Raw genomic sequence first — 21,446 nt, forward strand, 5'->3', positions numbered from 1 at the left:
TCTTGCTGGAGAGGGGAAAAAGGAGGGGTAGTGCTCAGTTAAATGCTGCTCTGCTCAGCTTGGGAAGGAGAGGAGTCCTCTGCTTGGATACTGGGAAGATGCCCAGGGGTTAGGAAAACTGGGTTGTCCTCAGCATTTTGAAATACTCTGCCTCTGGTCATGGGCTTGCCAGTGTCCTGGGAGAGCTGCCCAGCGTGTCTCTGGGCTTCTAGTGGGAATTTCTCTGCTGATGTTGGGGTATTAATGAGCTTCCAGAGTCCCCCAGAGCCACGACTGTCCCCCAAGGCCACCACCATCCGCCAGGGATGATGCTGGTAATAGCAGGTAGCTCATCTCCCATTGTGTCCTGGGTGAAATAGGGGGGAGGCTGCCACGATACACCGCCCACTGGGCGGGGGGAGCATGCAGAGGGTACAGGGTGTCCTTGCCTCCCGGAGAACACTCCTGGGGGGCTCTGCAGGCACTGGCATCTCACTTCCCCTCTGCATGCAGGCAACCGGGATTAAATCACTGCTGGTAAAATTAGCAGATGACACACGGGCAGGCAGGTGGCAAAACCTGGGCTGGGGAGCAAGGCGGGCTGCTGGGGACGAGCCGGGCCATCACAGAGCTGGGCATAACTGGTGACCCAAGGTGGCCGTGGCCCCAGCACTGGCCAGGGGCTGCTCAGCGCCCCTGGGGCCTTATGCTACCAGCCGGCACAGCGACAGGCAATGAGGGCCAAGCGCAGCCGTGGGGTGGGCAGGTGGTGGCTGCAGGGGGACCCTGGAGAGCCAGGGCTGGAGGGGGGATGGTGACCAGCACCTGCTAAATTTAGAGCCTGCTCAGGAAAAAAAAAAAAAAGAAAAGAATAATGGTAGGCTCCAAATTTAGCTGGTTGCAGGTCCTGTTGAGTGCTGCTCCATTGTGCTGCACTGACAACATCCCTTCAGCCCCGGCGCCCTGAATCGTGCACCTCCCGTCGGAGTCCCCAAAGGTGGGGATTGCCTGAGAATTGGGGATCCCTGGTGCACTCCAGGACCAGCCAAGTATTTCATCACCATCTTTATTTGAGGCAAGCCCACAGCAGCCCGGGTGTACACGGCAACACGCGCTATGCTACGGACATTGCCATATCCATGCAGGCAACCACGGCGACACACACGGCGGGGAGTGGGGCTGGAGCTGGCACTGGGCTGGGGATCCCTTGGGGATGGGATTCCCCAGCTTTTGGGGGTCCCCCAGCACAGTGCTGGCTCAGCAGGATGCTTGGGCACCCACACTGGTGCCGCAGCAGGAGAGGGTGTTTGGGGGCTCCCGCTCCATCCCGCAGCCCTTGGTGGACAAATGAGCTGAAGCAGGAGACAGCAAGGGGGACGAGGGGTGTCAGAGCCTTGAGTGCCCCTTGGCTGCACGGTGTATTCCTCCTGGGAGCTGGGGACAGCCGGGCCGGTGTCCCAGCCCCTGCGGGTCCCCTCCTGGGCTGGAGACCTTTGCACCATTGGACTGAGGAGGTCATTATCTGCCAGGCCCGTTGAACCGTGGCTTGGGCACTGCAGGAGCAGATGGAAGCTGTGCCCCCCGGGGGAGGTGGCAGGGACCGTCTCACTGATCATCAGAAGGGCATGTCTCTGTTGGAGCCCATCAACCTTGGAGCCCCGTGCTGGTCTGTCATGGTCCGCTGGCCCAGGCTGGTGGCTCTGCAGGACGTGTCTGTGTGCTCCCCACTGGCTTGGAGCTCCAACAAGTGCTCCTCAACCCCGGCATGCTGCCGGACCCATCGCTGTGGGTACAGGCACAGTGCCCAATTGCTTCCCCCGGCTCCGCCACCACCGATGGCAAAGCACAGCAGAGCCCCATGTGCTGCTCTTTGCTTGGAGCCCAGCAAACCGTGACCAGGTCTGTGGGGAAAACTGCTGCTGACTCCACACAGGTGCTTCCTAATCAGAGCCTCAGGATAAAACTCCAGGTGGAGGCTGAGCAGGCAGGGAAATGGAGCCAAACCTGCTGCTGACCTTGCACGTTGTCATCCCACAGTCCAAACCCAGCACCTGCCTGCCAGCAAAGCTCGGGAGATGGTTGAAGTTTTTCTTTCACCCTCCCCAAGTGCAGGAGCTGTGAGGCACAACACCCGTCTGTGGCACCCAGCGGTTATTATGCTTCGCTCCCCTACGCTTTCACCTGGCTACTCATTAACAGCCGCCCGCGGTGATGAGGAGGAGGAGGGTGGAGTTACATACGGTGGGTGCCCGTGTGCGCAGGTCGCGGCTCTGGTGAGCTGCGGTGACCTGTGCGCCCTCTGGTCGGGCGCCTGAGGGGGTCTGGTGGGCTGGGCTCCCCTGGGGCACCGCTGCCTCCTCCCGTGTTGCAGGGCCCTACAGCCCTTGCCAGAGCCGGCCCAGACCTACAGCTTGGCTGGGTGCACAACAGCACTGTCCCTGCCTGGGGAGGGTGACAAACAGCTCACTGTTCACTCTGAAACATAATGACAGCAGCACTCTCTGCACCGCCAGGGTGATGCTCTTGAATGGGGCCCTATAGCATGAGGAGGGACCGGGTACTGCGTCACCGGGGAGGACAGGGTGGCTTGTCCCAGATGGGGGTCCCTGCTCTGTGGCAGGGGCAAAGCGGGGACAAGCAGTGGTTTTCCTGCCTGCAGCAACATCCGTGGAGCACACGCTGCTCCCAGCTCGCTCCCAGCGACACAGGGGAGGTGCCTGGGAGCGGGGGCTCATTCGGGAGCTGGATGTGCCCCCACGCAGGGCCACGGCAGGAGGCAGCAGGCGCCTGCAGAAGCAACCAGCGGCCCTTTCCGTGCGCCGCTCCTGCCAAGTCCCAGCCCTGGGGAGCGCCATGGAGCAGGGAACACATCCAGCCCCCCGCCTCCTCCAGGCAGTCGGCCGTTTTCTGGTCCCCATCTCATCCCAAGGTGAAGCTGCGTCCCACGGTCTGTCCCCTTACGCCTCGTTGGGGACACATGGGTGAGGCCGTCCAAACCTGCCCCTGCATCCCAGCCAGGCTCCGGCGGTCAGCTGGGCGAGGAGAAAAGGAGCAGCCAGGCGGCAGCGCTGGCAGCAGCGTCTGCAAAGCTCCTGGGCTTTGGGGTGGGCTGGAGGGAGACGTGGCCGTCAGCTCCCCCCGCTCCCCGCAGCCATCCGGGGGCATCAGAGGCAGCGTCAGTCATCGCAGGGAGAGCATCGGGCTGGTGAAGCACAGCAGGAGACGTGTAAAAAGGTGAGGGGGACACTTCCAAGTGAAAAGAGCTTCTGGACATCTGTCCCCAGGGTCCCCAGCCCCTGGCACAGTCTGGCAGGCTTTAGGAAAGTCCACGTGGATGGAGGTGCCGTGGTCAGGCGGGGGGACAGCCAGCAGAGAAGGGAGGTGGCGTTCGTGTCCAACCCGGGCTCAAAAAAAGAAGGTGACCCCCAAAGTCCCCCCGAAGTTTGCTAAATAAATACATAAATATGAATAAGAAGCCCGGAGCTGTGGCACAGGGGTTTCCCAGGGTCGGCAGCTCCCTGCTAAAATCTCTTTTTTATCTGTTTCCACATCAAAACACAGTCTCCTCCTGTCCACCCCACGCGTGTCCTCGCGGCCGAGGCACCACATGTCCCCAGCCCGTCCCACACCTCGTGGCTCCCCGGGCCGGCAATGTCTTTGCATCTGCTTCAAACCCAGCCAGCAGCGCTGGCCGCAGGCACGGCAGAGAGCATCTCCTCTGTGCTACGAAAATAAATAACTTCTCCAAGGTGCAAGGGATTGGTGGACAAAAAGCCAGTGCAACAAAACATCGAGTGTCCTTCAAGAGGTTTAAAAATAAATAAGTGAAGCTTGGCGTTTTCTCAGGAGCACGTTTGTTTGCAGCATTGCCGAGGCGGGTGGGGGGGAATTATTTAAATAAAGGGAAAAAAACCCCAACAGTTCTAGCTCTGCTCCAGCGAATGGTTCCCCACGTGTCAGCCTGCCTTTGCCCAACGCTTCCATCCCGGCTGGAGAAGATGCTTGCGGTGGTTGGGAAGGAGCCTCTAAGACCTTCCCAGGACAAATCATCCTCGCCGGGCTTGGGGGGTGTTTTTTTCTCCCCACTGAGGGATTTGGGGACCCCCTGCAGAAGGACGGGACGCCGGGTGCCTCTGGGCTCCTTGCACGCTGCTTAATCTCGAGTTCGGTTTCTCCTCTTCAGGAAAAAGAAGCTGCTCTTCTGCGGGGGGCCCAGCAGCATTGGCACTTGGCTTTTATGTGTAATTCTGACCTAAAAAGAAGTGAAAACCCCAGCTCAGCAAGGAGCTGCTGGGCTCTGAGCCCTCCCGGGCATTCCCCAGCCTGGAAGCAACCCGAGCAAGCTGGGGGCAGCCCAGCCCTGGGCAAGGAGCTGCCTCCCTGCAGACCAGGGTGTTAAATGCTGTGCTGCATGGGAGGAACAGCTCCGCAAGCCCATCCGAGCAGAGCTCTGGGCAAGCTGCCTGCCAGCTGGTGGGGGACCCCACTGCAGCCCCCCCAGAAAGGATGCTGCTGCACCCACCCGCCCGACAAAATATGAGCGTGTCCCTGTCCCCACGGCCCCTGCCCGCCCCGCTGCAGAGCTGTCCCCTCCCTGGGGACTCACGGTGCAGGCCGGCTGCATCCAGGGCTCCCCGTCCACCTGCATGGGCAGCAGCTTGGAAGTCCTGCAAGGCACAAAGAGAGGGGGCGCAGGGTGACACAGACACCGGCTTCGGCCATCGGTCAGGCACTCAGCCAGGACGGGGACAATACCTGATGGTGACAGATGAACACTGTGCCAGTCTCTTCCCAGCGCTCTTCAGCCCTGTGTAGATCTGCCCCATCTCCATTGCACCCTCCAGTCCCACCACCTCCAGGAGCTGGTCACTGAGGTCTGCAAGAGAATCATAGAATTATAATTTTGGTTGGAAAAGCCCCTCAAGCTCATCGAGTCCAACCATAACCCAGCCCTGGCACTGCCCCATGTCCCTGAGAACCTCATGTCCATCTGTCCAACCCCTCCAGGGATGGTGACTCCAGCACTGCCCTGGGCAGCCTGTTCCAATGCCCCACAGCCCTTTGGGGAAGAAATTGTTCCCCAGATCCAACCTCAACCTCCCCTGGCGCAACTTGAGGACATTTCCTCTCGTCCTGTCGCCCGTTACTTGGGAGAACAGACCAACACCCTCCATGCTACAGCCTCCTTTCAAGTAGTTGTAGAGAGTGAGGTCTCTCCTCAGACTCCTTTTCTCCAGGCAAGAGAGAGGGATCCGAATTGGTCTCCCCATCCCTGGGGATCCTCTGCCTTCCACCAGCATCCAAAACATCAGGGCCAGCACACTGGGGCTGCTGGGTGTCCCGCAGGGCAGCGAGGCTGCTGGCGCCATGGGGACATGTCCTGTTGTCCCCAGTGCTCGGACACTGCCCAACACCACTGTTCAAATTCCCTGAAGCAAAAATACTCCTGGTCCAAAACTGCCCGGTGCTACGTGCCTGCAGAGCGGCAGCTCAGATCCTCACCAGCCCTTTGGCCACTTGTTTGCAGTGTTGCATGAAACAGTGGCAGAACCTCTCCCTGTGGCACCTGGGAGCTGGGATGCATGGGGGAAACCCTCCCCGGGAAGGATCTCCTCAAATCCCAGGACATGACCCCTTTTGCCAGCTCCTCCTGCTCTTCTGGGCCACCTGCAAAGGCTCCGAGCGCCAGCACACCTCGCTCCATCTGTCACTCTTTTTGGGGTCCTCTCTCACCCTGGTGGAAACCGCCACCAGAGAAGCCCCCTCACCCACGCACAAGTGGAGATGTGCCCAGGGGACAGACCCCACGACCTCCTGCCACCTTTGGAACTGGCTTTTCTTCTGCCCCGCTCCCTGCTGCCTGTCCCCATGGTCTCACCTGGGGAGGGACAGCTGGTGACAGCCTGGGATGGCCGGTGGCACGGCGGCTGTTTCCCACTCCAGCCCCAGGCTGCGGGAGGTGGAAAACCCAGGCACTTTGGCCTATTTTACTACCCGTTTTCCAATGCCTTGCTCTCTGCTGGGGAGCCCCACCAGCACTTTAGGCTGCCGGCACCCTGCCCATGCCCAAGCCACGAAGATGCTGAAGGGAGTGGAGCATCTCCCGTGTGAGGAAAGGCTGAGGAGCTGGGGCTCTGGAGCTGGAGAAGAGGAGACTGAGGGGTGACCTCATTCATGGGGATCAATATGGAAAGGGGCAGTGTCAGGAGGATGGAGCCAGGCTCGTCTGGGTGACAACCAGTGATAGGACAAGGGGCAATGGGTGCAAACTGGAACACAGGAGGTTCCACTTAAAGATGAGAAGAAACTTGTTCCCGGTGAGGGTGCCAGAGCCTGGCCCAGGCTGCCCAGGGAGGCTGTGGAGTCTCCTTCTCTGCAGACATTCCAACCCGCCTGGACACCTTCCTGTGTAACCTCATCTGGGTGTTCCTGCTCCGGCGGGGGGATTGCACTGGATGAGCTTGCGAGGTCCCTTCCAGCCCCTGACATTCTGTGATTCTGTGGGGACAGTGCTGGTGGCCACAGCATTGGGTGCGAGGTGATGGCTGGAGCACAGCACGGGTGTCCTGCTGTTCCCGACCCCCCCGCCAGGCTGGCAGCCCTGTGGGGAGTGGGGGAGGAAGCTCCCAAATGCCATCGGTGCCAGCTCTGCAGCTTTGCTTCCAGCTCCTCCTCTGCGGCAGCAGCACCCAGCGCTGCCAGCCCCGCGGGCACCATCCAGGCACCCCCCGAGCTGTCACCTCCCCATGCAAATCCCACTGCCCCCCGCCAAACCCTGCTCACCCTGCACGCAGAACTTGAGCTCCTTGGCGTCGGTGACCACCGTGGCGGGCAGCTTCTCCGGCGCTTTCTTGCCCAGGCGGTTGTAACCACGCTGCTTCTTTGTCTCGCCCCAGAGGTTGGAGCCGCCGTACATGCTGGGGATGTTGAGGACGGCGATGCCCTCCAGGGACGCGTTGCTCAGGTCGAGCAGGGTCCCGTCGCACTGCCGGGCACACGGGCAGTGTCAGGCAGTGGGCAGGGGCAGCTGCTGCCCAGTGCTGGGGTGCCCACCACCGTGTTCCCAGCACTGTGTGCCTGTCACTGTGTGCCCATCATTGTGTGCCCAGCACCGTGTGCCCAGCACTGTGTGCCCATCCTCCTCTGCCGGCCGAAGGAGCCCCCCGCGTGGCGTGGCCGGTCCCCTGAGCAAACCTGCCCCGGGGTGGCACAGGCACCCTAAGGCTGGCAGTGCAAATAAATACCCACCCCTCCTGACTTTGCTTTTCTAGGGCTGCCAACCAGCACCTCCCCTTTCTCTTCCGACCAAGATGATTCTATGATTCTGCTCCTTGTGCTGCTTTCCCCACTGTCGCAATATGGATTTTGCTACACGTCTGAGATGGCAGTTTTGAAAAACAAATTTCCTGTGAGAGCGCATAAAACCTCACCGGGCTCAGTGCTGTGACCCTGAAGAGGATGCAATCCCGCCTCGGCCCCAGAGCGACCTCCAGCCACGTACCTCCAGCACGTGCTTCCCCACCTCCCCTTGTTCAAATTGACTCCAAAAAACTCCAAAACCTGCCCACAACCTAACTCGAAATAGTTTGTCTTCAACTACAATTTGGAAATGAGGCTGGAAGGAAATGACAGGAAAGTTGTCAGAGGAAAAAATGTCAGTTTTGGGAGAGAAAACCACAAGCCAGCACACAGAACTTGTATCCTGGGCTTTGCTGCTGTAGAGCGGGATGGTTCCTGCCGAAAATTCCCTGTAAAAGGTAAAATATCTCTTGCCTGTGGCTTTCCCACAGGACTGGAAGCAGCAGCCATGGAAATGCATTTCTTAACTTGAGGTCTTCTCCCTCTCACGCTACCCAGACAAGGCTGGATTCTCTTTCTAGATACCGCTTCAACCCATTCAAACCCAAAACCCATTGGAATGGGTTTTCTCTAGAGCATTCGGACGTTCCTTTCCGCATCTGCTCTCTATCTGCCACGCTATGTTTCGGCAAATACCAGCACATCTTTTTCCTTGCCTTTCAGGGGTGCGATGGCATTTCTGCCCTCTCTTGCTTTGCCAAGAGGAACGCAAATGTGCCGATGAACCCCTGGTGCTGCTTTGATTTCAGTTGTTCTCCTCTAGCAAAGAGGGAAGGTCTTGAGCTTATTTTATTGCCCTGAGCATACCAGCCACACGTATGAGCAAATGTCTCTTATGTTCAGATCTGCTCTGCCTCCCCTGATGCTCCAAGATTGTATTTTCAGCCTTGTGTTGAAAGCAAAAGGCAGGAATCTTCTCATTTGGGAGTGAAGAGCTGCCTCTCCAAGGCTTGTGAAGGATGTAAATCCCTTATTTCTCAATACATTTTAAATATATTATGATTTGCAGGAGGAGGAAAGACCCTAACAGTCTGAGCAGCGGGTACCAAGTGAGAGGGCTCTGATTCTTTTGTGGGATGGACCACACATCCCATGCCCGGCCAAGCTGAGCATCGGCCCCGACCGCAGGCATCGTTCCTGCCTGCTGCATCTCCCCTGCCTCTTGCATCTCCCCCGCCAGACTGCAAGGCAGCGGGTGCTGACCCAGTCACGGTGGGACGGGAGCGCGGTGGCTGCCTGGGCTGCGGGATTTCAGGAGATGCTGCAGGAGCTGGTTCCCATGGGGGCACACGGGGCAGGCAGGACCACGGTTGCCCACGCACACTGGTGCAGGGACTGATTTCTCCCCCTCCTCCCTGAGCGAGCCAGCGAGCTACAATGGGCTCTTTGAGCAGGGGCAGCTGACGGCGTGCTGGCAGCGCTGCTGGAAGTTAGAAATTTGCAGCTGGGGGAAAAAAAGCAAATTCATTTCCAGGAGCTGGAGGGGAATGAGTGCCAATTTCCAAAACAAACCTGCCATTTCTCTGCAAGGCTGACAGTTGCCTGGGAGCCGGAGGGAGGACAGGCTGGCGCTTTCAACTTCAAATACTGCGGGATTAACGCTTTCCTGCCGGCGTGGCGACTCGCACCCATCTCTGGCAGCATCTGACCCTGCAGACACGGACTTTGTCCGTGCTCTCTGCCTGCCACCCTGTGCCCACCTCCTGATCCAACGCACGCTGGCCCTTTGCAGCAAGCACTGTTTTTTTCCCTTCACCCTCCAGCCTCAGTTATCAAAGGCTCCTTTATCAAGCGATAAGGAGAGGTGGAAGTTTACAGCAAAGTCCCAAACCCCCCAGCACCAGCAGAGAAATGACAGTGCTCTTAGCAACCATGGGCCTTCCTCCCCACTCTAATTAAAGGCTGTTTCCATGTCATCCAACAAGGGCTGGGAGCAGCCGTGGAGTTTACAGAGAGAATATTCCAGGCACGCTCTTGAATACAGCTGGAAAGGGGGAAAAATACAGGGCTATTCTTCTGCCTGCAGCTGGCCGGCTTTGCAGCAAGAGCAGGTTCTGCCAGCCACCGCTTCCTGCGCCCGCCGCGAGGGGTCAATGCTGCCCTGGCACCCTCTGCCCGAACAGCCAAAAGCCCTGTCTGAATGACCCATGGGTGACATGTCCCAAAAAGCCTTTGTGCCAAGCCTGGAGCCAGGGACCATCCCAGGAAACCCACCTCCACCTCCACGTAGTCATGGAGCTTCTTGCAGGTGGCCGCAAAGGTCTCCGATGTCCCAAATTCGAAGTACCACAGTTTGTTCTTCATCCTGGGGCACAGAGCTGCGTTAGCATCCCGCTTGGGATTACACAGAACCACAGAATGTCAGGGACTGGAAGGGACCTCATCAGCTCATCCAGTGCAATCCCCCGCCGGAGCAGGAACACCCAGGTGAGGTTACACAGGAAGGTGTCCAGGCGGGCTGGAATGTCTGCAGAGAAGGAGACTCCACAGCCTCCCTGGGCAGCCTGGGCCAGGCTCTGGCACCCTCACCGGGAAGAAGTTTCTTCTCATCTTTAAGCAGAACCTCCTGTGTTCCAGTTTGCACCCACTGCCCCTTGTCCTATCACTGGTTGTCACCCAGAAGAGCCTGGCTCCATCCTCCTGACACTCCCCCTTTCCATATTGATCACCATGAATGAGGTCACCTCTCAGTCTCCTCTTCTCCAGCTCCAGAGCCCCAGCTCCTCAGCCTTTCCTCACACGGGAGATGCTCCGCTCCCTTCGGCATCTTCGTGGCTGCGCTGGACTCTCTCCAGCAGTTCCCTGTCCTTCTGGAACTGGGGGGCCCCGAACTGGACACAATATTCCAGATTGCGATGGCGACACGAGCCGTCGGTGGAGACACGAGCCATCATGTGGGGTGCCCGCCAGTGTCACAGCCCTGGGACAGGGGTGGCTCGGGTGGCTCTGACACTCCACGAGGGGAAGGATGCGGCACGGGAGGTCCCTCAGCACAGAATGAGGTGCAGAGCTCAGCATGGGCTATCACCTCTCGATGGGGCTGCCAGGAACGGGGGACCCCAGGGAGGGGATGTCAGCTCAGCACCCTGCCTCGCACCCTCCCAGTAGCCAGGCCCGTGACTGCTGCTCATCCCCTGCACCCGCCGCTGTGCTGCCCTTCCAGGGGGAGCTGCGAGCCGAGGGGAGCTGAGTTTCCAGAGCAGTGCTGGACACTTGGGTCCATCTGGGGTTTTTCTAGGGGGTTTTGCTGAACATGGGGACGAGGGGTCGCAAGCCACGGCTCCTGCTGCTGTCACGCCATTTCCACACGCCCTGAGCACAGCAGGAGCGAGCTGCGACCTGCTGCCTGCCCTGCCCTCGCTGCCCTGCCTGCTCCTGCCCGTCCCGGCATTCTGCGCTGATTATAGAATGTAATTGGGTGCGTGGCCAAGTACGAGCAGCCTGCCATGCTGCCTGCGGCCTGAAGGAGCACCCAGAGCGCCGCTCTGCCTGGCCCCTGCCCCCGGCCATGCCCTGCGTGTCCCCTGCCTGTCCCCTAAGGCTGGCTGAACACCAGGCCACCTCCTCGGGGCTGTCCCAGGGGCAGAGGAGCAGGGTCCAGCACGTCCCCTTGGCGCGGTGCATGGTGGCAGCAGGACGTCCCCCCCTGCACCCAGCTTTTGGGGTGACCACAAGCAGCCCTCACCTGCTGTTGAATTTCTCGGGGTGCTTTTCTCGCATGACGTGGAAGCGGTGGGCGATGGAGGCGTCCTGCAAGGAGAGGGAGAGTGGAGATGTCAGTGACACAGCGGGGACATAGAAACCTCCCCTCTGTGCCCCAAGGACATGTGCCAGGATATGGGGGCTCAGGTCTTGGCCCCCGCTGCCAGCCCCTGGAGGACAGGGGCACAGCACAGGGACCACGCCGAGGTGATGGAGCCACCCTCAGCCAGGCTGCTTACAAAGCATTGAATGGGCTCATTAAGTGAGACGTAATTAGTGCACTTGGCCTCCTTCCCTCATCGCAGGGGCTCTGTGGAGGTGATGCTGGGGGAAGGAGGAAGGGCCACAGTGGGGATCTGGGGACACCCTGCACCCCGACAGCTCCCTGGCAGGGGGGCAGCTCTCCTGAACCTCATCACAACCTCTCCCATGTGGGGTGGGAGGTTGGTTGAGCCTGACTGGGAAGCTGTCACCAAATGCCACCCGCGGTGACATCCCCTGGCGTTAGCAGGAGCTGATGTGAAACTAGAAGCATGCCGTGGTGGGACTGCAGGCCCCAGCCGTGGGTGGGCAATCCCAAACACAAACCCAGGCTGGGCAGAGGATGGGTTGAGAGCGGCCCCAAGGAGAAGGACTTGGGAGTGTTGGTTGATGAGAAGCTCAACGAGAGCTGGCAACATGCGCTCACAGGCCAGAAACCACCTGTGTCCTGGGCTGTGTCACCAGCAGCGTGGCCAGCAGGCCAGGGCAGGGGGATTCTGGTGAGACCCCACCTGCAGTGCTGCCTGCAGCTCTGGAGCCCTCAAAGTAAGGGAGACATGGACCTGTTGGAGCAAGTCCAGAGGAGGCCATGAAAATGATCTGAGGGCTGATGCACCTTTGCTATGAGGACAGGCAGAGAGAGTTGGGGAGTTCAGCCTGGAGAACAGAAGGCTCTGAGGAGACCTTATTGCGGCCCTTCTGTACTTAAAAGGGGCCAATTAAAAAGATGGGGACAGACTTTTTAGTGGGGCATGGAGTGACAGGACAAGGGGTGATGGTTTTAAACTGAAAGAGGGGAGATTCAGGCCAGACATGAAGAAGAAACTTTTGCCCCTGAGGGTGGTGAGAGCCTGGCCCAGGTTGGCCAGAGAAGTGGTGGATGAACCATCCCTGGAGACATCCCAGGCCAGGCTGGACGGGGCTCTGAGCAACCTGAGCTGGTGCAGATGTCCCTGCTCATGGCAGGGGGTGGGACTAGATGATCTTTAAGGTCCCTTCCAACCCAAACTATTTTATGGTTCTGTTGTATGACTCTATGCTGCAAGCCCCCAGGTAGAGAAGTGCTTTCCACTTTGCCATTCTCCCAAAGACCTGCTGCTGCCAGGATCGACCCTTGGTGCTGGGGAAAGCCCCTATGGCACGGGGCTGCCATCCTCCCAGGCTCCCTAACTTCCCTGCGTTAGGAAAACCTGGGGGAAGGCAGGTCCAAGTACCAAAGAGGGGCTTTGCCAATGGGTGCCATCTCGGCAAAGGCTTTAGACAGTGTGTCCAGCAGATCTCAATGCGTCCCTGGGACCCCAGACTTCCCTGATCCCTGTTTAAGGTCCTCACAAAGTTGTTGTTGCAATATTCCCAGCTGGGAAGAGACAGATTCCATGCCTGTTTATGCATTTAAGTGCTGCCATTACAAATTACAATAAACCCAGAAAAACGATGCCAAGAGATGGAGGGAGGTTGGGAATATGAGCAAGTAAGAGCAGGGAGCGAGAGTCCCTGGCTTGGGAGACTCAAGCTCAAATGTCGATTTTCACTAAACATTTAGAAGGCTTTTATCATCTCTGAGAAACGTCACAAGGAACCAGCCCCTGCTCCTGGGAATTAACTCAGGGCTGGCTCAGCAGAGGGCTAAAGCTGACTCTAGGAGGAGATGGGGGGGAACCAGGAGGGGCTGGCACCCCTGGAGTGCACCCGCCAGGCTGGATCGCTCCAGCAGCTTCACAGCAGCCAAGGCATTTCCCAGCGGCTGAGTGGGAAACGTCCGCAGGAATCCCCTGCCGCGGGTGGGCTGGAGCTGCGGCGGCGCTGCAGACTCAGGCCACAGCTCCTGCGCTCCGCTGGCTTCCCAGCTCTTCCCTCTGTGGCCCCGGTGGGCACGGCACGCTCTGGGTACCGGTTACTCAACGGCATCAAGTTGCGCCAAGGAAGGTTTAAATTGGGTATTGGGAACAATTTCTTCCCCAAAGGGCTATGGGGCATTGGAACAGGCTGCCCAGGGCAGTGCTGGAGTCACCATCCCTGGAGGGGTTGGACAGACGGAGATGAGGTTCTCAGGGACATGGGGCAGTGCCAGGAGTGGGTTATGGTTGGGCTTGATGAGCGTGACGGGTTTTTCCAACCAAAATGATTCTGTGATTCTATGACTCTACTAGCCCTGCGCTGTGTGTGCCGCGCTCTAGGCTGTTCCCAGGACCTGTCCCTGTCCTGCAGTACTCACCACCCCAATGGAGAAGTAGTTGTTGATGATTGTGGATGGGACAGGGTCTCCATTGGCCTCTCTGTCACTGGGAACAACGTCTATCTGCCAGCGGTCCAGCATCACCTCTGTGCTGTGCTCAATGTCTTTCAGGACCTTCATCAGGTTGCCTCCTTCATAGCCTGTAAGGAGAAGTAGGTGAGCGTCTGAGAAGGATGAAGGAGGAAGAGGAGCGCAGTCATGTCACGTGGCAATGGAGGCAGTTGGGTGCTGAGCAGCTGGCACAGCCCAGGGTCGCCAGCGAGATGCCAGGCTTGTCCTTGCAGCAGTGGCAGGGATGTCAGCTAATGGCACAGCTCTCCCAGGTGTAACAGGTTGTGGGCAGGACCTGGCTGATGGGGGTTTAGAAAGCAGTGGCTGCTTTTTTGGAATCATAGAATAGTTTGGGCTGAAGAGACATTCCCAGCTCCCCCAGTGCCACACCTGCCATGGGCAGGGACATCTGCACCAGCTCAGGTTGCTCAGAGCCCCGTCCAGCCTGGCCTGGGATGTCTCCAGGGATGGTTCATCCACCATCTCTCTGGCCAACCTGGGCCAGGCTCTCACCACCCTCAGGGCCAACAATTCCTTCCTCATGTCCAGCCTGAATTTCCCCTCCTTTAATTTAAAACCATCATCCCTTGTCCTATCACAACAGGCCCTGCTCAAAAGTCTGTCCCCATCTTTCTTATGGGCCCCTTTTAAGTACAGAAAGGCCACAACAAGGTCTCCCCGGAGCTTCTCATCTCCAGCTGAACACCCAGCTCTCTCAGGCTGTCCTCCCAGCAGAGCTGTTCCAGCCTTGGATCACTCCTGTGGCTCCTCTGGCCCCTCTCCAGCAGGTCCATGTGTGTCCTGTGCTGAGGACCCCAGAGCTGGAAGGGGTTAGAGGCCCCATCAGGAGGCACCAGGGCTGAGATGTAGCCCTGTCCCTCGTCCTGGGAACCCTCCCTCCCCCAGAACAGCACCCATCCAGCTGCATCTGCTGGTCCCCACGGGCTGGCTGCCCCGGGCGATGCTCGCCTGGCCTCACCTCCTCCCCAGCGCAGGCACCGGGCCAGGTCGTTGCCCGTTCCCAGGGGCAGGACAGCCACCGGCGGGTGCTTCACCAAGTTGGCTTTGTCTGTAATGCAACAGTAAAGAAAGGTTTGGGGCTGCAAGGGCTCATTGCCTGCTTCTCTCCATGTCCCTCCTCAGCTGGCACTCCAGGCGGGAGGACCCTGAGGGTGATGTTATTGACCCTGCTCTCCCTGGGGAATATCGGGACCCCACAGCAGATTGCCAAGGACGCGGGTGCATGATGCTCTGCGGAAGCGTGACCACTCCTCCCTCACCTATGCAGTCCAGGATCCAGCCCACCGTGCCGTCCCCTCCGCAGGCCAGGATGCGGAAATCCGGGGTGTCCCGAAAGAAGCTCAGCCTGGAGAAAGCCAGGAGAGACAAGGGGTGACGTGGGGGAGAGCAGGGGCCGGTGGGAGGGGGCAGAGGATCAGCCACAGCATCTCCATACCCCGGCGCGGGCCCGCCGCGGTCCAGGTTGTACACTTGGCGTGGGTTGAGCAGGTAGTGAAATTTCCGAAGCACTCTGGGGAGCGAGAGGAGTGAGGGATGCTGCGGGGGTGAGTCCCTCCCAGGAGAGGTGCCGGGGCAGCCCCGACCTCGGGGGGACGATGCTCTCCCCGGGCAGGACCCCACCTACCGCTCCCCTTGCCGTCCTCCGCTCTTGGGGTTCACAAGCACCAGGAGGGGATGCGTCCCAGGCCGGGGGCTGATCTGGAGGGCAGAAAGCATGGCTGCAAATGCCTGGCCGCTGCGGGGCTGGGCACGGCAGCCCGGCACGGGACCCTACCTGCAGACCTTGCCCATCCACCGTGGTGGAGTTGAACTTGAAGGCCTGGTTGTCCTCGGGGCTGGTGCTGGCGGGGGAGTCGCTCTCTGATCTCCGGCAGTGGGACTGCCTGTCCTTTGGGGAACAGAGGTGTGGATGCACCCGCTGCCCCGGGCAGGTGGCAGCGGCAGCGGGGGGAGGCAGGTTGGCCGTGGTGATGCCCCATCTGGCCCTCGCTGCCCGGCAGGAAGAACAGGACACTTACCAGGACGATGGGACAGATGTAGGAAGGCAGCAAGATGTGGTCCCGCAGCGGGCCCCCGTCGCACTCCGGCTTCACGTGGGAGGCACATTTGTTGTGGAGCTGGAGTGGGCAGGAGGACGAGATGTCGGGCAGGGGACACCAGGCCATTTGTCAGCCCTGCTCCCCCGGGGCTGGCCGTGCGGGGCGCACCCCGGCCCCGCCATGCCCGGGTACTCACGGTGACTTGGCACCAGACGCAGTGCAGGCCAGTGATGCCCTGGTAGCACTTGATGCTCTTGTGGCACCTGTCACATTTGACGGGGGAATTGCCCTCGATCCAGGTGTGCTGCATCACCTGCAAGGCATGGGGGGGCACTGTGGGCACAGCACCCGCTGACCCGCAGGCATCTCCTCTCCCCTAAGGGCTGCTGCCGTGATTTGTGATTTCGGAGGGTGGCCTGTCATGCAGGGATGCTGACTGATCCAAACCAGCCCCTCCCACAGCCACCTGCCCTCCCTGCAGCACACCAGGGACACCCTTGTCCCCCTCACCCGGAGCTGCGGCAAACCTCAGGGCTGGGGCTCCTGTGGGTCCCCGGGGGCTGGGGACAGGTGCCGTCCTGCCAGGATCTGGATGCTGGGAATGCCCGCGAGCTGCTGCTCAGGACCCAAGGGGCAAATCCCAGGGGAAAAAACCATGGGGGAGCAGTGCACGAGATGGAAGGGGCAGCTGCTGCCAGCAGCGCTGCCTCTGGGGTGGCTCCATGGGAAACATGCCGCCTGCCTACTCACACTCATGTTTCTCTTGGATTTCACATAGGTGCTGATGCAGGAGGCGATATCTTTGGACACACACCTCTCATGGACGGTGTACTTGCAGACTGGTGGGAGAGAAGCAGGTGGTGAGCATCACCCCCTTGGCACAGGTGCTGCCCCCTCCCCACTCACCCCAGGCACCGATGGTGACCAGTCCCCCCTCCCCGGGATGCTGGGAAGGGCTGGGAGCTGCGGGGCAGGGGGTGTGAGAGTCTGGCGAAGGTCTGTGACTCACAGGAGCAGCAGAGGCCCTGCTTGCGCACCCCGAGCAGCATGGTGCGGCAGAAGTTGCAGTAGGCAGGTTTCTTGAAGTGCTTCAGCCTCCAGGCGTGCTGCCCGTCATCCTTCACATTCTGCGGGGTAGGAGAGGGGAGGGCTGGGGGGTCGCTTCTCCACCAGGGCTCCCAGCCTGCTCAGCTTGCCACTTTTTTCAGCTTTTCAGCCCGTAAAAGCCCCCAGCGTGGCTGTAGGAGCTGGCTCCCAGCAGGACCACAGGCTCCTCCTGCTCCCCAGTGTCCCTCAAGCACCTCTGCCACCACGGCCCCCGGTCCCCAGGCATGTCCAGCTCCTGGCACCCAGCTCTGGCTCCCCACAGCCCCTCGGCACAGCCCGGACATGGGGACGCTCTGCCGGTGTTTGACAGGAAGGAGGTGACTCCACAGATGGGGCCGGGCCACCGTCACCACAGAGTGACCCAAGCAAGCCTCTTGCATCTGGGTCCAGGCATTAGTGCTTTGCTGAGGCCACTGAAAACTCCCTGTTTTCTTCAATCTTCCTGCCAGAACGCCAGCCCCCCCGCACCCTGCTCTGAGGACCAAACACCAGGATGGGCACCGGGGAGCAAAAACCCGGATTTTTCCCTGCAGACTATCAGCCAATGGCCAGGGATGCACCTCGATGAAATAAAGCCCAAAAGGATGAAAAAAAAGCAACACAGGCAAACAAGGTGGGATCCCAACCCTCCCCACTTCTGCTCTTTGAAGCTCTTCCCAGGAGAGGAGGTGGCATTTTAGATGCTCATCTTATTTTTGGATTAAATATTCATAGAACCAGAGTGTGCTACAATCCCAAGGAGTGAGCCCAGTCTGTCTGGGCACGGTCACAGGCAATGACCACAGTTCAAACGGGGCTTGTGGAGATGTGTGGGGGCAAGGCTGGTCAGCAGAGGTGGAGGGGGGATGTCTGCAGGGGCCAGGGAGCTCAGGGCTGGTGTCGGACGGGTGTGCAGCCCTTTGCTGGGGGTAGGGTGCCCTCCCATGGTCCCTGCACACCCTCCATCCCCATCTTCCATCACCATCCTACATTGCTGCCCTCCCCTCCCGCCAGCCCCAGGCGCTCTCCCGGGGGCAGGCAGCGCAGCTGGATGAGACCAAACCAGGTCTCCACGCGGGTGCTCACCGTCTCCATCCCCAGCAGGACCAGCAAGGGGATGGTGGTCATGCCGCCCCGGATCCACTCCTCCAGCGTCACGGTCCCATCGTGGTCATAGTCGATCTCCTCCATCATCGCCTTCAAGATCTGGAGGAGGGAGGAGCCGTGATGACACGGTGATGCCGCCCAGGAATCTTTCTCCATCCAAGAGCCCCTGTGCCCCCCTGGCTGCCCCAGCCCCGGCACTCACGGGTTTCAGCTCGGTGGAGTCCCATTCCAGGTACTCAGCCACATGCACCATCTGGTTGATGATCCGATCCAGCTCCTGAGCGCAGAAAAGACAACGGCACCAGGTGCTCAGGGACAGCTTTGGGTGCCAGCGGCGTGTCCAGCCTCACACACCCCAACCAGGGATGTCTCAGCTCTGTGTCCCCATACACCCAAGGCTGCCCCAGACCCACCCCCACACGGGGGGACAGCAACACCCCGCTTGTCGGTGGGTGCTGCGTGCTGCTTTCTCCTCTGAAAATCTGCCAGAAAATCAGCATTGCGTTTTCCCTAGGAAAAAAACACTCTGATAAAACAAGTTTTGGTTTGCAACAGGTTGCAAGGGAGATATACCCAAAGGACAAAGAGAAAACACCCCAGGGCAGGCGGGGGGGGGTGCTGTGCACGATTTTTCCTTTTCTGAAACACCGTGATCTGATGTGGAGCTACAACGACTGGTGGGTGGACTTTCTGGAGCTGCTGCTGGATGCTGCAGGGCTTGCTGATCCTGCAGCTCCACAGTCCCAGCAAATGCTGCTGCCTTCCTCCTCCCTCCCCACCGCCCCATTTAGCCCGCAGCACCTCCCTGAGGGCGCGGGCATCCTGACAGGACCCTGCGTCTCTCTGCCCGACCTCTCCACTTTCTCTCCCGAGCAAAGGCTTACCGAGCTGTCCAGGAGGCCATTTCCATCGGTATCGTAGAGGCGAAACATAACTGGAGGGAGAAGAGAAGGCGGCTGCGGGTCAGAGACCAGCGCTGGGGCTGCCGGGGCTGGGGGGCAGGAGCAGTGTTGTGCCAGCTCAGCCCTGCAAGACGTGACCTGAGCAAAGCCCCAGCCCCCCTGGGACATGGGTTCTGGCAGGCAGGAGCAGAGGGGCAATGCTGAGCACTTTTCCCAAGTGGTTTTAACCTTTCAGCATTAAAAAGTGAGCAGGAGTGTCCAGCCCCGCACCCCTCCCCGGATAAACCCCCAGGCAATACCTGAGGCCGCTAGTCCCCCCCTCCACGCGACGTGACCGGCAGCCAATGGCCCAAGGGTGCCACTTACACTCCAGCTTGTCCTCTGCCCGTCCCCTCTCCAGCAGGGACAGGTAGCAGACGATGTCCTTCAGATGGACCACCTGGGCCAGCGGGGTGGGGGGCGGTGGCGGGGCAGCTTTCAGCGAGCTGTGGCTCTTCCGCAGGCTGAAGGGCAACCTCTTCTCCACTGTCCTTGTGCCTGCGGGCGGGGAGGGGGGTGGCAGCCATGCACGGAGGGGCAAGAGCTGTCCCCAGCCAGGACACAGGGCTGGCAGCGTGTGAGCCTGGGGACAGGGACCCATTCAGGGCAGGCAAGGTACAGAGCATGTGAGGCTGGGGGGATACAGCAGGAGCAGGGCTGGGCACAGGAAGGGGACACAGGGCTGGGGGACACTGCAGGAGCAGGGCTGGGCACAGAAAGGGGACACAGGGCTGGGGGATACAGCAGGAGCGGGGCTGGGCACAGGAAGGGGACACAGGGCTGGGGGACACTGCAGGAGCAGGGCTGGGCACAGAAAGGGGACACAGGGCTGGGGGATACTGCAGGAGCGGGGCTGGGCATGGGAAGGGGACACACGGCTGGGGGACACTGCAGGAGCGGGGCTGGGCATGGGAAGGGGACACATGGCTGGGGGACACTGCAGGAGTGGGGCTGGGCACGGGAAGGGGACACAGGGCTGGGGGACACTGCAGGAGCAGGGCTGGGCACAGAAAGGGGGCACAGGGCTGGGGGACACTGCAGGAGCAGGGCTGGGCACGGGAAGGGGACACAGGGCTGGGGGACACTGCAGGAGCGGGGCTGGGCATGGGAAGGGGACACACGGCTGGGGGACACTGCAGGAGTGGGGCTGGGCACGGGAAGGGGACACAGGGCTGGGGGACACTGCAGGAGCAGGGCTGGGCACAGAAAGGGGACACAGGGCTGGGGGACACTGCAGGAGCAGGGCTGGGCACAGAAAGGGGGCACAGGGCTGGGGGACACCGCAGGAGCAGGGCTGGGCACAGAAAGGGGACACAGGGCTGGGGGACACCACAGGAGCAGGGCTGGGCACTGCCAGCCAGTCCCCAGGACGCAGACGGCAGCACCTGCAGCACTGCGGATGCGGGTGGGATGAGCAGTGGGAACCAACGGGGACGTGCCCTCCCAGGGATGTGACCTCCTGGGGACAAGCACCCAGCCAGAAGGAGCGAGAAGCTCGGCCGGCAGCGGGACGGCTCGCCAGTGTGCCAGGACACCCACGCTGGTGGCTGCCCGTGCCGGCAGCAGATGGCCGCTCCTGGCAGGAGCGGGACTGGAGGCAGCCGTGAGTCCCTGCTCCAGCCCCGCGCCGCTTGGAGCTGCTGCCAGGTAATTAAGATGTTGACTGGTAGGGGCTCTGTGGGACAGCATCAGTGGCTTCGGTTTGCAAAGCGAAGGTGTCAAGACACCAGAAACCCGCTGAGTTTGGAAGGTCACCACCACCGTACCAGGGACCTGAGCAGTTGCACTGCCAGGGCAAGGGATGGCCCCACAGCGTCGGAAACCCTAGAGAGCTTGTCACTCCTGTGTCCCCTGGGGAGCCCCAGCCAAGCTCACCTGGTGACTGAGGGCTGAGCAGGGATCCGGAGGAGATCTTGGAAGAGCCCGAGGAGTTGTGAGCAGAAGGGGTGCCGGTGGTGGACTTCTGGGAGGACGACCTGGACCAGCTTGGGGAGGCATTGGGGATGGATGCCGGGGTGAGGGACGCCGGCTGCGGCTCAGCTGCTCTGCTGGGGCAGCTCTTGGGCTCAGGAGTGTGTCGTCCCAGGGCACTCAGGAGTGTTTTCCCATTGATCCCTGCAAAGCAGACACACGCCCATGGGCAATGTGACACCAGGGCTCCTGTGCCCAGCAAGCCCCTTCTTCCAGGAACCCTGCCTGGGTGTCGCCTGCATGCCCTGGGATCACAGAATCACAGAAGGGTTTGGGTTGAAAGGACTTTCAAAGCTCATCTAGTCCAACCCCTGCCATGCGCAGGGACATCTTCACCAGCTCAGGTTGCTCAGACCCCCATCCAGCCTGGCCTGGGATGTCTCCAGGAAGCCCCCGGGGGTGGCTGGGAAAGCAGAGGGTGGGTGCGCGGCACACGTCCCCTGCTCCGGCTTGTACCACGCGCTCAGTGGCCGCCCACACCTGTGACAGGTAGGCACAGGGCACCTCAGTCAGGATGGAGACGCCGGCATGGAGTGACTTTGGCTCTGAACGCGTGGAGGAAAGGGAGGAATCAGTGCAATGGCACCTCACGGGTCCCCTGCCTCAGGGAAAGCCCTCTCCTCTCCAGAGCTGCACAGGGTCCCTGGCAGCCCATCCATCAGACGGGACAGACCTGGGCTGTGTGCTGACCCT

The 21,446-nt window shown here is 60.4% G+C and overlaps 1 protein-coding gene across 1 annotated transcript in view; it reads right to left on the reverse strand.

The window, feature by feature from the left end:
* Positions 1–2,728: 2,728 nt before the first annotated feature.
* Positions 2,729–21,446, reverse strand: part of LOC135991267 (diacylglycerol kinase gamma-like) — a 29,837-nt gene continuing 11,119 nt past the window's right edge. The window contains exons 5-25 of the mRNA XM_065639702.1: positions 20,658–20,897; positions 19,110–19,280; positions 18,726–18,775; positions 18,044–18,118; positions 17,821–17,940; positions 16,658–16,775; positions 16,399–16,487; positions 15,845–15,961; positions 15,628–15,726; positions 15,384–15,497; positions 15,234–15,307; positions 15,045–15,119; positions 14,869–14,954; positions 14,568–14,657; positions 13,517–13,677; positions 11,024–11,088; positions 9,553–9,643; positions 6,763–6,964; positions 4,735–4,855; positions 4,586–4,646; positions 2,729–4,231 (exon numbers count right to left, since the gene is read on the reverse strand). Of these exons, the coding sequence (XP_065495774.1) occupies positions 4,133–4,231; positions 4,586–4,646; positions 4,735–4,855; positions 6,763–6,964; positions 9,553–9,643; positions 11,024–11,088; positions 13,517–13,677; positions 14,568–14,657; positions 14,869–14,954; positions 15,045–15,119; positions 15,234–15,307; positions 15,384–15,497; positions 15,628–15,726; positions 15,845–15,961; positions 16,399–16,487; positions 16,658–16,775; positions 17,821–17,940; positions 18,044–18,118; positions 18,726–18,775; positions 19,110–19,280; positions 20,658–20,897 (2,318 nt within the window). The 3' untranslated portion in view covers positions 2,729–4,132. The remainder of the gene's footprint in view (positions 4,232–4,585; positions 4,647–4,734; positions 4,856–6,762; positions 6,965–9,552; positions 9,644–11,023; positions 11,089–13,516; positions 13,678–14,567; positions 14,658–14,868; positions 14,955–15,044; positions 15,120–15,233; positions 15,308–15,383; positions 15,498–15,627; positions 15,727–15,844; positions 15,962–16,398; positions 16,488–16,657; positions 16,776–17,820; positions 17,941–18,043; positions 18,119–18,725; positions 18,776–19,109; positions 19,281–20,657; positions 20,898–21,446) is intronic.

The sequence above is a fragment of the Caloenas nicobarica genome, chromosome 8 (assembly GCF_036013445.1).
Source record: "Caloenas nicobarica isolate bCalNic1 chromosome 8, bCalNic1.hap1, whole genome shotgun sequence".
In the NCBI taxonomy this organism is placed as follows: Eukaryota; Metazoa; Chordata; class Aves; order Columbiformes; family Columbidae; genus Caloenas; species Caloenas nicobarica.